The 16,883-nt window shown below is 51.3% G+C and overlaps 1 protein-coding gene across 3 annotated transcripts; it reads right to left on the bottom strand.

Moving 5' to 3' along the window:
• Window positions 1–5,513: 5,513 nt before the first annotated feature.
• TAS1R1 (taste 1 receptor member 1) lies at window positions 5,514–16,861 on the bottom strand. 3 transcript variants are annotated; one of them, XM_048825225.2, is made up of 7 exons: window positions 16,540–16,861; window positions 14,746–14,864; window positions 12,683–12,989; window positions 11,350–12,144; window positions 10,406–10,618; window positions 9,643–9,763; window positions 5,514–8,080 (listed from the first exon to the last, which is right to left on the bottom strand). In XM_048825225.2, the coding sequence occupies exons 2-7, from the start codon at window positions 14,835–14,837 to the stop codon at window positions 7,158–7,160; spliced, it is 2,451 nt and encodes an 816-aa protein (XP_048681182.1). In that variant the 5' UTR covers window positions 14,838–14,864; window positions 16,540–16,861; the 3' UTR covers window positions 5,514–7,157. The 3 variants fall into 3 exon arrangements, with proteins under 3 accessions (XP_048681182.1, XP_048681181.1, XP_048681183.1); XM_048825224.2 differs by having other exon boundaries at window positions 14,746–16,861; XM_048825226.2 differs by lacking the exon at window positions 16,540–16,861 and having other exon boundaries at window positions 12,683–12,984; window positions 14,746–14,831.
• Between the last annotated feature and the right edge of the window lie 22 nt (window positions 16,862–16,883).

Below are 16,883 nucleotides of genomic sequence, written 5' to 3'. Positions count from 1 at the left end.
ACTGGAAGAAAGCCCTGAGTGATCACAGCCCTGGCCCCTCTGGAGAGCAAACAAATTCTCGAGGTTCCTGCAGGTTCATGGCGGGGTGGGGGGTGCTGGCTCTCGATGCCACTGAAAGGGAACCAGACTTAAAGGAGGACCATGGCTCCTGGGATTTGTCAGAAAGCACAAGAGAGGAGCAAGTGTGAACTCCAGGGAGCGATTCCCCAGAGACCATCTAAAAGGCTTCTGGTTTCAGAGTGGGAGCCGTGTTAGTCTGTATCAGCAAAAACAACGAGGAGTCCTTGAGGCACCATAGAGACTAACACATTTATTTGGGCATAAGCTTTCGTGGGTTAAAACCCACTTCATCGGATGCATGGAGTGGAAAATACAGGAGCAGGTATAAATACATGAAAAGATGGGAGTTGCCTTACCAACTGATCCCCCTCTTGGTAAGGCAACTCCCATCTTTTCATGTGCTGTGTATTTATACCTGCTCCTGTATTTTCCACTCCATGCATCCGATGAAGTGGGTTTTAGCGATGTGTTAGCGAGAGGCTGCAAACCACAGTGTAGCTGAGGCTGAGAATCTTTTCAGAGAGGGCTGTGTGACACCCAGTATGGACGGCCCAGAATTTGAAGTTTCAAGTTCTGGGATCAAATTTTCTTCTGGTGTTAACTGGTGTAGCTCCACTGAAGGCAAAATAGCTGCACCAACTCTCACCAACAGACAATGAGACCCATGCATAGCTTTGATGGTTCATTTCACTTTACGATCAGGATGTCTCCTTTCTCCAGTTTGAGGATGTGGTTTTTGGTCCTTGGTATCTCTGTGCAGGAGCCTCCTGAGCTGCTCACTGCTGCTGTTAATCCGACCCCTCATCTTCTCAGCTGTGGGAAGAATGAACACTCATTTGCTGTTGTGGGTTGAGTAGGTGCCTGAAAGGTTTGGAAGGAATCACTGTCTTCTGACCTCTGATATGGATCAGAATTACCTTTTGCTTTGTGTGTGTGTGTTTCTGCGTCAAAGAGTTCAGTGAAATAATGCACAGAGCTGTTGTCACAAGGGAAACCCAGCAACTTTCTGGAGTCTGGCTGGAATCCTGCAGGGCCACTGTTCTCCTTTATTTATGTATGATAATGGATGTCTCTCTCAAATGGCAGGCTTCCACTTTAGATCTTGTCAGCATATTGTCAGTGATATTAAACCCATTTAGTTAAACTGATGCAAGGCCTCAGGCAGAGTTATGTTGGCACTCCTGGATGCCTTGGTTGCCTGTGAACAGCCTGTGGTGTTTTCTCTCTCCCTGTTGCCGGGGTCCTGCCAGCAACACTAAATAAATCAAGGAGTGTTCTAGACAGCTTCTCCATTAGAGTATGCTGCATGTGAACACAGCCTCTCTGGCTACTGTCACCTGAAGAGGAGAGGGCATTGTGTGTGCTTATTGTCCTCGTCCCTGGTACATTATTCAGAGAGGAAGTATCTTCTATTAGCTAAAGTACAGGACCAGGAGTCAGGGAGCCTGGGTTCTATTCCCAGCACTGACTTGTTGTTGGCTGTGGGCAAGTCTCGTAACCTCTCCGTCTTGTTCCTCACATCTGTGAAAGGGGGAGGGTAATGCTAGCCACAATGGCCTTAGAGAGGGTTGGGAGTGTTGGTTAATTAATACTTATAAGTTGCTTTGAGATCCTCGGGTGGAGGGCATCAGAGATGGGCAGAGGATTCTCACTGCACTGCCAAAGCCCTTCCCATCCCTGACTTTTTTTTACCTTCTCAGATATCCTGGGAGTCAGGAAGAGCCTCCTTTTAGGATGCCAGTGTACTATAAAGCCTCCAGCTCTGCTTTCAGAAGGACTGGTATCAGCTGAGCAAAGTGAGCAGTGCTGCCTGGGGTGGGTCTTTGGTGAGTGTTTTTGCAATGGGCCAGTAAAGTCTCCACAAGGCAGCTCTTATGGGGCATGACTGCCCTGGTCCAGGACTTTTAGTTTTTGTTTTTTAATTTCTGGGGTCAAGGTTCTCCTTCAGGAGCCCTTTCCTTCCAGTGCTTGACTCTTATGTATATTCCTGTCAGACTTCTCCCTTCTGCTTGGGCCAAACTTTGAAGCATTGCTGTCTAAATTGCACTCTCTGAATGGTGATATGGGAATGCTATTGTGCGCGCTATTACTGGTCTGGGCACAAAATGCCTGCTTTGTTCATCCAGAAGGGGCCATTTATGTAAGTTTCTACCTCTCTTGATTTGCACAGTCTGTGTGGCATTGGCCCTGTGCTAGGAGACCCTTCTGTGCAATCATCTCTGTTGGCTGAAATCACTGTTTTTAAAAAAAAATTGAGCCCTTTTTTTGGTGTTGGTGAAGATGCCAGAAGTTGTTGCATGTTTTCAGTACAGTTCATTATTAAGTCTGGGGAATGGTGCTGTGTGTCATTTAGGAAGGATGCCTTGAGGATGGGGCACTGACCTGCCACACAACAGACCTGACTTCAGTTCTCAGCTCAGCCACTTGGGAGCAGTCACCTAATCTACATTACAAAACCTAAACCTAATTTCCCCAATACTAATTTCCACCTACTGTTACTCACACCTTCTTGTCAACTGTCTGAAATGGGCCACTCTCATTACCACTGCAAAAGTTATTTTTCCTCCCTTGGTATCCTGCTGTCAATTGAATTATCTTGTTAGACTGACCTCACACTTGGTAAGGCAAATCACATCTTTTCATGTATTTATACCTGCTCCTGTATTTTCCACTCCATGCATCTGATGAAGTGGGTCCTAGCCCATGAAAGCTTATGCCCAAATACATGTGTTTGTCTCTAAGGTGCCACAAGGACTCCTTGTTGTTTGTGCTGATCTACCCCAGTGTAAACGGGGCTAATGCTCCACACCCTCCCAGCAATGTAGTGAGTATAAAGATCCATGAATGACTCTGAGGTGCTCAGATGGGCAGGCACGAAGGCCATGTCAGGACCTCGATCACTCACAGGGACTCCTATCACAATAGCTGTCATTTTTCATGTGGATATTAATTAACGTGGATTTGTGTGTCTCAAAAGCCAGAGGCTTCAGAGCATCAAACTCTCCTCTCACTGAGCGCAACATGCTATAGCATCTGCCTGACCTGGGTCTCTGTTGCTAAGGAGAATCAGCAGGGAATCAGCTGGAGGCTTTATTTAGACTCCTGCATTTAGCACCATGGACACCTTTCCAGGCCTATGCATAGAGCTGTTTCGTGGAGAGTCGGTTACTTGCTAGCATTTGACGTCCGTATGGAGGGACTGACCACCTTTGGTATTTGCTGTGACTTAGTTATTGCAGCCCTGCTCCCTCTGGTTGACTCAGTGAATATTCAGTTGTGACCTAAAAAAGGAGAATCTGTAATTAAACGGGCTGTCATTAGCGATTTCTTTTTATTGAGTCTGGCAGCTCATGAAACATTGTAACAACCCACCATTTGCATTCTGCAGCACAGGAATGTTTGCAATAGCTACAGTTAGCAATGACAGCTTAATAGACAAGGAATAAAATAAGCTTCAGCTATGGGAGAGCAGAAAGCTTCCTGCCAAGGGTTCTGGGCTGGACATGGGGAGCCTTTAAGTATGTTACAAGGACTTGTCATTAAAATATCCTTCCATGTGATGAGCTTGGTACTGTTCCAAAATCTGTGCAGCTATTAGGCCAGATTCTGCTCTCCTATTTCAGGTTGAGTAGCACTTCGCTCCATGACAGGGCCCATCTAAGTCAGTAGGACTGTTTGCTGAGTAAGGTGCTACTTAATACAAGTGGGAGTCTCAGAATCTGGTCCATTGTATAAAATCTGCAGCCTGTCTTGCTCTGGTAGTCTCAGGGCTCAGTAATTCCACTTACTAGGAGCAGGAACTTCTACAAGGAAACAGCTGTTTTGCGGCGGCAAACGCTGGGAGGGAGGGGGGGAGAAGAGGGACACGGCGCGCCCAGGGGAGGAGACGGAGGCGGAGGTGAGCTGGGGCGGGGCAGGGAGCTGCCGGTGGGTACAGGATACCCACCAATTTTTCCCAAGGGGTGCTCCAGCCCCGGAGCACCCACGGAGTCGGCACCTGTGCTAAGTAGCCCTGTTCAACTATCAGGCCCATCTGGGAAGGGAGTAAGGGATTATCAAGCCACCAGGTGACTCAGGGCTAGTCTACACTAGAAGCACTACATCGGCACAGCTGCAACCAAGCCACAGCCGTGCGCCTGCCAAAGACACTCTAGGCCAACGGGAGAGAGCTCTCCTGTCGGCACAATGAATCCACCTCTGCGAGAGGCACTGGGAGATGCTCTCCTGCCGACATAGGACCGTCCACACCGGCGCTTAGGTGTAACTTACATGTGAAAAAGTTACACTGACGTGGCAGTGAAGACTTTGCCTCAGGTGGGAAGGATGGAGATGGGCTTCTGCTGAAGGCTGTGTTGTTCCCTCTAAGTGTTAAGAGACCCCAGGGGAAAAGCCTCTGGGAGCAGGAGCCCCTGGTGGCCAGAACTAGGGGGGGGGGGGGTTGGTGGGTTTTGCTGTTTGGCCTAGGTTTTATAGTGAAGAATAAAACTGTTCCCTGAAAAAGCCATAAGCCTGGCCGTGAAGCCAGAGAGACACCCTGTAGCCCATTGACCTATGTGAGTGAGCAGAGTGTGAAATGGGGGAGGTGAGTGTGCAATGGGGGGGTGAGCATGTGATATTTGTGCAAATTCCCTCAGTAGCCCGTTCCTTGTGTGTGCACATCTTTCTGCATCCCAGCATGACTGTGTTATTGGCATCATCGTCCTTCCTCTCCCCAGGCTCCCTCCCACCACAGACCTTGGTGATGACCTTATTGTGTCACTGAGCTAAGAATAGGAGCTCTTTGGAGCAAGGAGGTGACTAGTGTGCTCTGGGCATCCAAGGAAGACAAACAGCCTGCGTATCTCATTCAGAAAGCTCGGTTGGCTTCCTGCCCATCCACAGGGGAGCACTTTCCCAGCACAGTGGAGGTTAGGCCTGGAGTTTGCAGGAGGCACTGCAGTTTGCATCACTCGGGGAGCATGAGGCAACAAATAGCAAACTGCTGAGTGCAGGGTGGGAGCCTGTCCCAGAGCCGCAGGGAACGCAGAGGGGCTTTGGAGGCCCTGGCAGAAAGAGCCCCTTGTCATTGAGGGACAGGCTATAAACTGCTCCAGGCAGAACAGCTCCATCCCCTTGGTCATTGCTGGCATACTTGGCTGGAAGGGAACCTCATACACATGGCGGCAGATGTTATGCCCCTGGATGCTCTCAGCTGAAACTGACAACTGAGTGACTCACCCTGAAAGAGGAGCAAAAATCTGCATTCAGCCTCCCTGGGCAAATCCAGCAGACCCTGGGAATTGCAGCTTGCAGCCAGTCACCATGCCACTGTTGGCAAAGGCTCTTGTAACTCCCCAGGGGTAGGAGCGGGGCTAACTATGGGCTGTAATGCAGCAGTGAGTGAGTTTCCAGTGAAGTTTGATTGACTGTTGTTGGCCGTTTGGGTGCTGTTGCCACCTGTTTTTGGAGAGACATTTGTGTTTTTTCTCCTGTGTTATATTTAATGGCAGTTTAACAATAAAAATTATCTGACAAAATAGTACTTAAGGTCAGAACTTTGTGGGGCAGGTGAGAGGGAGGGGCTGAGGGCACAGTGAAATGGCTTCAGATGCTGAGGGAGAAGAGCATGAGGACTGGATCTGAGTGCCCGCTATGTAAGTTACCTCTGCTCAGTGTCCCATAGTGTCCCGTGGGAGGGAATGAGCCTGTGCGTGGGTGCTGGGTGCCTGGTGCTGAGAAGCAGCAGCATGTTCCCAGCCCCCCTCTCTACCCATATCAGCACCCGAGAGAAAAGGGGCGTTTTTATCCTAGGCTGGCCAGTGTGCTCAGCCCCTCCTTTTCCACCTTGAGCTGACAAAGCCAGTGGTCCAAGCCTCCCAGGAAGCTGTTCTCACGTCTCTTGGGTAACCAGCCTGAGAGACTATCGGGCCACTCAGTTCCAGGGGCATGAGCAAATCATCAAGAGCCTCCTGTTCCGAGGTGCTGGGCTCATGGGGATCCCGTCCCCCACCCAGCCCCACTCACCAGGTATTCCATCCATTTAGTAGGGAGAAAAGAGAAGCCCAGATCTGTCTCTTGAGGGTAGGTGTTTAAGAGCCAGGATAGAGTATAATGACTTGTGTCATCCATTCCATTCCCCATGCCCTACAGCAGTCTTGTCTTGGAGGATGTGGCCCCCTTGGGACCTACTGTTGTCTCCAGATCTGTGACCTGCAACTTACGCTGCAGCTGGGCAGGTGGCATGCAGGGCTGCCATCTTGCGGCTATGAGGATTCCATGCAGGGTGTAACAGTGGGAGTTAGTGCTCCTGAAATGCTGGAGCCATGGAGCCTGGCTAAGGATGTGCACTAGCTCATGGAGCCAGTCTTGTGCTGCCACAAAGTGCAGCCCTGGTGCTGGCAGCAGGACTGGTGTGGATGCGGCTCTGGGAAGCTCTGTCCCTTGGAGGGCTGGAGGTGGGAAGGAGCCACGAAAGGGGAGAGCAAAGCATTACTGCCCCGGGCTGACCTCACTGCCCCTAAACTCCCTCACCCACTAGGCTCTGGGGTCACAACCTCTGTGCCCTGCACAGGCCCCCTGCACATGGCTCTGTCACAGGGCCGGCCTTCCACTCACAAGGAAGATGAAGAGCATGGCAGATGAGTTGTCCCTGACCCCACAGGCTGGCTGGGAGTGAGGCAAGGCCCCAGGCCCAGCTTTGTCAACGCCTGTTCTAACTGAAACATGGGAGCTCTCCAGTCTGTCTTTTCTTGCTGCCACCTCCCACAGCACAGACCCCATGTGGCCTGCGTGCTCCCATGTGCCCCCTGCAGGGTATGTTGCCCAATACCCCCTCCATCCCAACTCCCACACAGCTACTCTCACCTCGCAGCCCAGCAGGATCAGTTACTGGTGGCAGGTAGTCACAGGCCTGAGCTCATTTCACTCCACCCCTCCGCACCCCCCATCTCATCCCCAGCTCCCACTAGAGCCCCCCTGCAGCTCCCTGCACAGATCTCTGTCACACCCTCTTCCTCCACAGTGGGATGCTGAGAGCACAGAATTCAACAGCTGTGAGGGACCTCCCCCCATCCACCCCATATAAATCCCAAAGTCTCCCTGCTCCCCCGCCTGTGAGCTCAGTCTGAGCTGCTCTTCCTGGTGTAACTCTGGATAGACATCTGGAAGTGCTCAGTGGTGTTGAGCTCCGCTCGGAAGAGGATGATGTAGCCCTTGGGGAGGAAGTAGCCTCCAAAGATCCCAGACAGGGTGGACAGGTTGGACAGCACAGTGATGGCCACCAGGTATTTGCCATGGTAGAAGATGTAGGTGGTGAGATAGCAGATGAAGCTGACTAAGTTGATAAGCAGGCTGCAGGTGATGCACTTGGCCTCGTTGTAGTTCTCAGGCAGGTCCTTCCCCATGTAGCTGATGACAAAGCAGCAGATACTGAGCATTGTGTTGTAGAGCAGCCCCCACACAGCATCATCTTCCGAGCACTGGAAGATGGTCATCGTCACAAAGGTCGTGTAGTCCTTCCTGGGCACTGAGGGATTGATGCTGAGCGAGACCAGGCACATCGCCACCTGGGTGACTGTGCAGGCTCCGATGAACAGGTTGGGTCCGTTGTGCTTCACCCAGGCTCTATAGAAGGCAGGCCACTTAGACGCCAGTTTGAAGATGCAGACGATCTGGAAGGCACGGGTTGCAATGCACGAGAGGCAAATGGTGAAGCTAATGGAGAAGATGGGCAGCCTCAGCAGACACGTGTGCCAGGTGGGCTCCCCAAAGTAGCAGTAGAGGCTGCAGCAGGCACAGATCAGAGCGCCCAGCATGAGGAAGCACATTCTGCCGCCTGCCGACTTGACCACTGGCGTGGTGAGGTTCTGGGCAAAGAGGGCAGTTGTCCCTGCCAGCAGCAGCAGCAGAAGGGTGATGGCAGTCAGCAAGGCCCAGGAGACGGGGTCAGCCCAGGACAGAAATTCGGTGGTCCGATTCAAGCAGATTTCACTCTTCATTGGGGCCCACTGATCTGTCCCACAGGGCTGGCAATTGTAGAGGTCTGCAGAGGAAGGGAATGGAAGAGCTGAGATGCTGCTCACACACCATGCTGGTTATGGTAATAATGATCTGCCACCTTATAGCACCTCATGCCTGAAAGGATCCCAAAACACTTAACAAGCTGTGTACAGGGATCACTCACCACTGGGATGCAGTTACCTCTGAGGTGGAGCACAGATGCTGGGGATAACAACCCAGCCCTTATGTAAAGTGCCTTAGGGTCTTTAATGACCTGGGATCAATGTGCACCACCTCCAAACAAGGTTTAATGAGACAGTATAAAAGGTGACAAATCCTAAGGCCTCAGCCCTAGAGTGAGTGGGTGCAATTCCTGTGACATTAATGGTCCTATGAGACCACTGGGGTGTCTGTGGCAGGATATGGAAAGGAATTGGAATGGGAGAGCTCTGGTCTATAGAGTGGCCTCCCTCAGCACGGCTCCCCCCAGCTTAGTCAGGGGCAGTAGCTGCTGTTGGCTTAGCTGAGTGAACTAAGGCTTACAGACCACCTGGGTCCCAGCTGGAGTCCTGGTTGAGGTAAAGTACACAGCTCATGCAGCTAGTCTGCAGGGATGTGTGATGTGGGCTCCAGCAGATGCAACAGCCCCACAAAGGCTGGCATGTCTGCAGCAGCTGCTCTCTCCTCCAACTGCTAGTTAGGTGCAGGGCTGTTCACCCAGCCAGGCCACTGAGTAACTTACTCCTGAGGCTCTTCACTGTTGGTGGTTGCACAAAGCTCATGCTCTAGTGGAACGTGGAGTTTGCTAGCATCTACTGAGTGAGAGTGAAGGGGCTGAAGACTTTCTCTTGCTATAGGTTTGCATTTGTGGCTGGCACAGCGGGGATCAGCTAATCCTGCAGTCAGCCCAGGGCACCACCTGGCCCCCAGCACCCAAGCATTTTCATATCACTTCCAGCACCATCGACTAGCCACTAACCAAATTCCACCCTGGTGTTTATTGCCACCTGGGGCTGCTCATTCTTTCTGGGTTTGTCTGTCTGCCTGCCCCATCAACAGGACAAAGACAACAGTGGGCAGGCTCTTCCTCCCAGGGCAGGCAGCAGCTGTCACACCTGCCTCCCCCCACCCAAAGCTCACAGTGAGAGGAGTCAGGCAGCTTCAGCTCACCTGTTCATCTGATTCCCGGCAACCATCTGAAACCACAGCTTCCCAGCACTATCCAGGAGTGCACTGGAGCCAGCACTGGGTGGAGGGCGGGGGAGACCCGGAATTTACATACTCCCAGCACAGCAGCCCTTCTGAGAGCTATTCAGATGGAGAAGCCAGAGCGCAAGCTGCACTGGGCCATTTGCATCTCAAACGCTCGTCGTCAGGCCCCGCAAGAGGAAGGGGAAGGGAATGGGAGAAGGAGAAGAGAAAACTGCTGCAGCCAGGATGGAGGAGAAGGAGAAAGCAAGGAGCACAGAGAAGGGCTGGAGTAAGCGTGTCCAAGAGGAGCATGGAGCCAGGTGCACAGGATAGGAACACTGGAATGGCAGAACAAGATTAACCAGCTTGCCCTGGCTGTGACCCCTGTGAGGAGCTGCCTCAGGTTCTACTGACCGCTGCTGTTCAGGAAGGTTCCTGCGGGGCAGGCCACGCAGTCAAAGCAGCATTGGTGAAGCCCCACCTGCATCCTCTTCTCTCCTTTTACGCAGACCTTTGAACAAGCTGACATAGGCACCTACATGAAAGCACAGCAAGGGTCAGGCCTGCCAAGAGAAAGCCCCCATCACAGCTAGGGCCCGCTAGGAAACAGCACTGACCGAGCAGAGCTGAGTTCCTGGGACCAGCGCAGGCTGCTCACCAGAGGGCTGTTCCTTATATTTCTAGGCATCTTAATGTCCAGGAAAGGGGTCGGGACTGCGGGTGGGATGCAGGGGCAGTGTGCAGGGGCAGCACAAGGGCATACCTGGGGTGGTTCTTCCTGAGAGAGCTTTTTCTGAAAAGTAAGATGCAAGTAGGAGCCTGTCAGCTCTCTGTTCCCAGTACTGCCAGCCCTGATTGTTGCAGAGCCTGCACCCTGAGATGCTAAGCGCCCCAGCTTCACCCTGCTAAGGGAAAGACCCGTGGAGATGCAGCAGACCTGACCATGACCAGAAAACGTGACTCAGTGCAGAAGGAGGAGTGGTGAGGCGGGCCCCTCCCGGCCTGCAGGATTCTGCTTCCCCAACCCCGGGGACACAGAGCTTTATGCAGGGTCAAGTTTCAGGAATAAGGGGAGGTTCGTTTTGTTTGTAATGCTAAGAAACTCCCCGTTTGGTGCTACTGCCCGAAGCTCCTGAGGCCACTCCTTTCCCAGTATGCAGCTCAGATGCTGTGGTACCTGATTATCCTTTGTATGCCACAGGATTCCATCCCGGTTGATGTTCAGTCCGTCTGGCTTTTGGAGGAAAGACCCAATCACATCAAAAGACCAGGTCAGGCCAGTCCACTTCCACATGACGAGGTCATAGCCTGTCAGGGGATCCCCATTGGCATCAAAAAGCACCTTGCTATTCTGCAGAGTGAAATTCACCTGCTTGATTTTTTCCAGGAGCTGGAAAACAAAAAGGCCACAGACAGAAAAGACCCAAGATTCCCACACACAGCTTCAGCCACTTGGGCAAAGACCCCAGTCAGGGATAGGTTAGGGCCTTAACGGGGTGGGAGGGTTCAAGTCTTTGCTGCTTTCCTCTTCCTCATGAATTCCCCCACCACCCGGAGGCAGGGTGGTGCTATTATCCCCATGTTACAGCTGGAGAACGGAAGCACAGAGACTAGTGGTGTATTGTTCAAAAATGCCTAAGTCCCATTGACTTTCAAGAGATGGAGGCATCTGAGTCATTTAGGGGCTATTGAAAATTTTATCGTCAGTGGCATCCCAAAGGCACATGGAGTCTATAGGGAAGCAGAGAATTGAACCCAGGTGTCCAAGGCCCCCAGCTACCATCCATCCTCTCTTCTAATTAGGGATGGTCTCTCCAGAGCAGGGTGAGGCCCATTGGCAGAGCCGTGCTGGCCTGTTCTGGGACTCAATTCACCAGCCTTGAAACCTTATCGGTGCTCTGACAGCATGCAGCTCACAGGTAGATCTTGGAGCTGCTGGACACCTGCTCATCCTGCTAGATGCTTATACTTCTGCTCCTTTCTACTTCCAGTCCCCTGCCTCTCACTACAGCATAGTCAAACCTGCCCTGAGCTCTGGGCTGCCCCCATGCAGCTTCACACAAGGAGACTCTCACAAGAGTCTACAAGAGAGCAGGGGGCCTTTCCCAGTGACCCACTCACCTGCCAGGGATAGACTTTGTCCTTGCTGCACGCTCCCGAGCAGCAACCCAGCAAGTTGTGCAGGCCACGGGCCACAGCAAACACCGCCGAATACACATTAAAGGCAGCCCAAATGTCAAACGTCTGGGGCGCTGAAGTGAGTGAGTGGCACCTTGTGCAGATCTGATTGCAGCCTTGGCTGGTACTCTCATTGCTGCTGCTCCCACCACTGCTCCCTTCAGCACCCAAATCAGGGGCACACATGGCTACATTACTTTTCTCTGAATTCACATGGGCAGATTCAAATTCCTCCAATCCTGGAAGCTTTGCCTGCTTGACTGACAACCCAATCACCGTGCCAATTCTGTGGATGCCGGGGATGCTCCAGACTTCTGAGGCTAGAGACCAGGCCTCAGTGCCCAGCCACACCTTCTCCGTCACGTTCTCCTGAACCACCATGTCAAAGAAGTCTGTAGCACTGTCCACATTGGAGAAGACGACGGTGACATTGACACCGGTCTCCACAAGGACTCTAAGCATCTCCTTCAACTCTGGGCTGTTGGCACCCCCCTTCATGGGGATGATTCCTTGGTAGGCGGCACAGATGTCATGCTTAGCCGCCACTTCTTTCAGGGTCTTTATCCCGTTCCTGCCATAGGCATCATCACTGCCCACCACCGCAATCCAGTTCCACCTGAACTCCTGCAGCAACAGCACTAGTGCCTCGACCTGCAGCCTGTCGCTGGGGATGGTGCGCAGGAACGAGGGGTAGGCGCTCTTCAGGCTCAGCAACTCGTTGGAGGCTTCGTAACTAATCTGCAAAAGGGAATCAGGGAAAGGATGTGTCTCCAGCTGGGAAACTGCGCAGAGGGGGATGGGCACTGGTACCGCCGGGAGGTCAGTGCTGAGCAGTGATTACCCGAGGAGCAGGGGGGCGATTGGCACCGAGCAACGATACCGGCAGGAGGAACCAGCGTCAGCAGTGACTCTTGTGGGCGTGAGGGGATTGGTATTTGGAGGGCATGTGGAAGTGGTAGCCGCAGCAACACACATTCAAAAAACAACCAAGTAAGCAGCAATGCTGCATGTCGTTTTCAGCGCTAGGAATGAGCCTAACCTCTTCTGGAGTCACACCGAGACTGAGTCCCACATGCCACAAAGGACCATAGGGGTCGCAACACCTGCTTGGAGCACTGATCCTCCAGCCACCTCCACTCCAAACCACAAGCCCACTTCCTGTCCTTCTTCTGATTAATCAGTATTACCCTAATCAGCTCCTGTGTTTGACCCTGCCACAGATAACGTATCGCTTACGGCATATATTTGGCATTGCTCCAGACAAGCTACTGATTACCTCTGGCATAAGGAGGATGCTCAGGATAGCTGCAGTGGTGAGGGTAAAGTGGCTGCTGTCTGGTCCTATCAAAGCCACAGCCTTGGGCTGGTAGTGTGTGAAGTTGCTGAGCACTTCCACATGGTGTTGCCTGCTCTGGGCAAGGATACTCAGCGTTGCATACATGTTGGCAGATTCTGAGCATGTGTTGTAGATCTCGTAGCCCAAAGTGACATTGGGGAGGAGACTGCTGGAGTTGTTTATCTTCTCGATGGCGAGTCTCATGGCTTGGAACAGGTGGTAGCCATGGCTGTTTACAGAGGCTGCTCTGCAGAAACACAAGTGTTATTGCAGAGGCAAGAGAGAGATGTGAAGGCTTCACTGAATCTTGGAGATGCACCCTGGGCAATGCCTGGCATAACAACAATGTGGTCCAAGAGCCAGGCAGCCTGGAGTTCTAATGCTGACACACTAGGTGACCTCAGACAAATCACTTCACCTGTCTGTGCCCCCCTCTGCTACATGTACCATTGCTCACAGGGGATTCATGAGGAGACCAGCAGCACAAACATCTTTCTTTTTGTACGTTTACACTGAGTTTGCCGCTATTTATTGTTACACAACACACATCAGATCTTACCTATTAGTTCAAATCCCCACTGCCCCTCTCCGAATCATAGAATCATAGAATATCAGGGTTGGAAGGGACCCCAGAAGGTCATCTAGTCCAACCCCCTGCTCAAAGCAGGACCAATTCCCAGTTAAATCATCCCAGCCAGGGCTTTGTCAAGCCTGACCTTAAAAACCTCTAAGGAAGGAGATTCTACCACCTCCCTAGGTAACGCATTCCAGTGTTTCACCACCCTCTTAGTGAAAAAGTTTTTCCTAATATCCAATCTAAACCTCCCCCACTGCAACTTGAGACCATTACTCCTCGTTCTGTCATCTGCTACCATTGAGAACAGTCTAGAGCCATCCTCTTTGGAACCCCCTTTCAGGTAGTTGAAAGCAGCTATCAAATCCCCCCTCATTCTTCTCTTCTGCAGGCTAAACAATCCCAGCTCCCTCAGCCTCTCCTCATAAGTCATGTGTTCCAGACCCCTAATCATTTTTGTTGCCCTTCGCTGGACTCTCTCCAATTTATCCACATCCTTCTTGAAGTGTGGGGCCCAAAACTGGACACAGTACTCCAGATGAGGCCTCACCAATGTCGAATAGAGGGGAACGATCACGTCCCTCGATCTGCTCGCTATGCCCCTACTTATACATCCCAAAATGCCATTGGCCTTCTTGGCAACAAGGGCACACTGCTGACTCATATCCAGCTTCTCGTCCACTGTCACCCCTAGGTCCTTTTCCTTTTCAGCAACTCTTTATGCAATATCCTATGGGGCAGATTCACTGCCCTGTTCTGCTCCCTTTCTCCTGCTTAGGTTGCACAAGAGGAGGAGAAACCACCTGCATCTCCCCAGATCTCTGATGGCACAGAGTGGATATTGGCTGTAGCAGAGATTTTCTTCAGTAATGGCCGCAGTTGCACCAGCTAAGCTGCGATATTTTGGACTATTGTCATTTTATTAATGAGAGGTGAGCCTTGCATGCCCCAACTCCCAGCCCACCATGGGTCTTCTCTGTTGCAGCTTCCTGTCTATTTGCAGTGGGTCTCTTTGTCCAATATCTGCTTTCCTACTTCTTGTTCCACTTCTTTTTCCTGCTCATTTCCCCTCCTGTTTCTATTCCTGCTAAATATGATTTTCTTCTTTGTGTCTGTCTAATCTAGGCGAACCACATTTCTAAAGCTCTGGTCACTGTGATTGTATTAGGTTGCAGGAGCCCCACTGTACTAGCTGCTGTACAAATACAGAACGGGCCCTGCTCCAAGAATTTAAAATCTAAGGCTAAGATGAGAGGCAACAGGTGGATCTAGCAGACAGACCGCAAGTACAAGGAAGCAATGAGATAATACTGGACAGCATGTTAAGCAGTGATTACAGCATACCCCCTGCTTGGACATACTAACTGTAGTATCTAGGTACTGATACATAGTATTTGTTGCAGCGCCAAGCCCTACCCTTCTCACTTACCTGTCACATATGTCAACTTCCGGTCTAGATTTCACTGTTGTTGAGTAGCTATGCAGTCGGAAAAATCCTGCAATCGTGTAATCTCCGTCCATCCTGAAGTTAGAAGAAGGCCCCGTGTTCTGGCATATGAAAGCCCAATAACATGGAGCCAAGAGATACAAATATAAAATGAATGGAGGAGAAAGCATCATGCTGTTGGCACAGAGCTCTCTGGAGAAGGGGCTGGGAAGCGTATAATGGACACAACACTTACTGCCTCTCAGACAATGTTAGGATCTCAGATCCTGAAGTACCTTGGACTATTTACATAGACAGCTTACACATACGCAAATGCCCCTGATACAACATGTACCCAGGAACTAGGACTTCACACTTTCCCAGGAAGGGAGGAAGTTTTGCTTTGAGGTAAAAATAACAAACCAACCAGGGATTTATCTATTGTAATATTCTGCAGGTGAGCCCAGACCCTGTGGTCAGTGGAAATGGCATGAATTAACTAGGTCATGATCTTCGTGGAGGATACTCTCTCTAGAGTTGTTCTCTACCACCTCCCTCTCACGTTAAACTGAGCAGTTATTTTATAGTTTCATTCAACAAGCTGATGTTGGAGTGTTTTAGGAAGTAGAGTGGGCTGTGTGGGGCTTTTGTTATGGGCATTTAGGAGTGTTCTTATATAACTACTATATATGTTGCACTATGTTCTGCATGTAATAGAGAGGGAAAAGAGAAGAAAGCCAGTATGTGATGTACATCAGAATCTCTGCTAATGAACTACTTCTTCAGTGAGGCTCACAAAGGTAATAAAAGATAAATTACCATTGTGTGTCCTCCTCTATATGGTATGTGTATTCTCTAGATCAGAGGTTCTCAAACTGTGGTCTGCAGACTACCAGTGGTCCGCGAGCTCCATTCAGGTGGTCTGCAGATCGTTCCCTTTAAGGTGCACGCCTGGGCAGCTGCACACAAGAGAATGAAGGGCCACCAACCTAATTAGTGGAACTATGCAAGCATGGCTCCACTAATTAGGTGCCTGGACCCTGGAGAAGACGCACATGTAAGGTGAGGTGGTGGCCTTGGGGGAAATGGTGGGTAGGTGGGAGAGGGCAGTGGGGTGAGAAGAGGGGGTGGGGGGAATTTGGGAGGTGCAGGGCTGCAGCGGCCAGAGAAAGAGGAGACTTTCTCCAGCTCCAGGGCTGCAGCTGCTAGGGAGAGACCCCCCTCCTTCCCAGCCCCAGTTCAGGGGCTGCTGCGGCGGGGGAGAGAGGGAGTGACCCCCTCCTTCCCAACCCCTGCGCAGGGGCTGCTGCAGCGGGGGAGAGAGGGCACATCCATCACATTAGAAAGTTGAGTTGTGTGCTTTTATTTGTTGAACAAAAAAATTTAATTATTAAGGGTTTTTTTTATGTAGCACTTTTATCCAAAGCGCTTTACCATAGTTAGCTAACGGTACAAACAACATTTGGAAAGATCATTAAGTGGTTCGCTGAGACTCTCAGCAATTTTCAAGTGGTCTGTGGAGAAAAAAAAAGGTTTGAGAACCACTGCTCGAGACAGTAAGCTTGCTGGGGAAGGGGACACATTCACTGCCGGCACTTGACAAATAAGTGCTGCTCATTGACCATAAGCTTTGGGGTTTATGACAGGTCTAACAGATGCTTATGGATGAGCTCCCCTTTTGGGGTGGACTCTGAGGAAGAGCAGAAAATGGGGAGTGCAGGTTGAGGAGGGGAAAGCGTGCAGCTGGGACTTTTCTTTTTTTGGTGCCAACAACATACAAGACACGTCAGTACAGACCGTCCCTGGGCTGGAGACTTTGTGCACTAATAAGCAGGTGCAGGGAAGAGTCCAGAGAGCGCTTCATGTCACAGTGGTGTCCTTCCCTCGCTCTGGGTTTGTATAGAGCCGTGGTTCTCAGTCTCTGGTCAGTGGACTACGTCGAAGGGGTCCGCACAAGGCTTAGACTGAAAACTCGCTGAACAGGATTCAAGGACAGATACAGACAACAGCTGTCTGCACCGCCACTTGAGACTTGCTAAAGGTGCGCAAAGGAACACAGGTGGAGAAGCCCCGGCGCAGAGCAGGAGGGAGTGGGGGTCAGTGGGGCTGCACGGGCCGTGCCTTGCTGGGCCCAGCCTTGG

This window comes from Caretta caretta, chromosome 18 (genome assembly GCF_965140235.1).
Source record: "Caretta caretta isolate rCarCar2 chromosome 18, rCarCar1.hap1, whole genome shotgun sequence".
Classification (NCBI taxonomy): domain Eukaryota; kingdom Metazoa; phylum Chordata; order Testudines; family Cheloniidae; genus Caretta; species Caretta caretta.
The sequence above is the reverse complement of the archived record's forward strand: the minus strand, read 5'-3'. Positions and strand labels throughout refer to the sequence as shown.

Excerpts from the sequence above, each read along its gene's own strand:
- TAS1R1 (XM_048825224.2), bottom strand. The coding sequence starts at position 14,936 with ATGATGCTTTCTCCTCCATTCATTTTATATTTGTATCTCTTGGCTCCA. Across the intron at positions 9,764-10,405 it reads GGCATACAAAGGATAATCAG|GTGCCTATGTCAGCTTGTTC; the intron begins GTACCACAGCAT and ends GCTTTCATGTAG. Across the intron at positions 8,081-9,642 it reads AACCTTCCTGAACAGCAGCG|ACCTCTACAATTGCCAGCCC; the intron begins GTCAGTAGAACC and ends CTTCCTCTGCAG.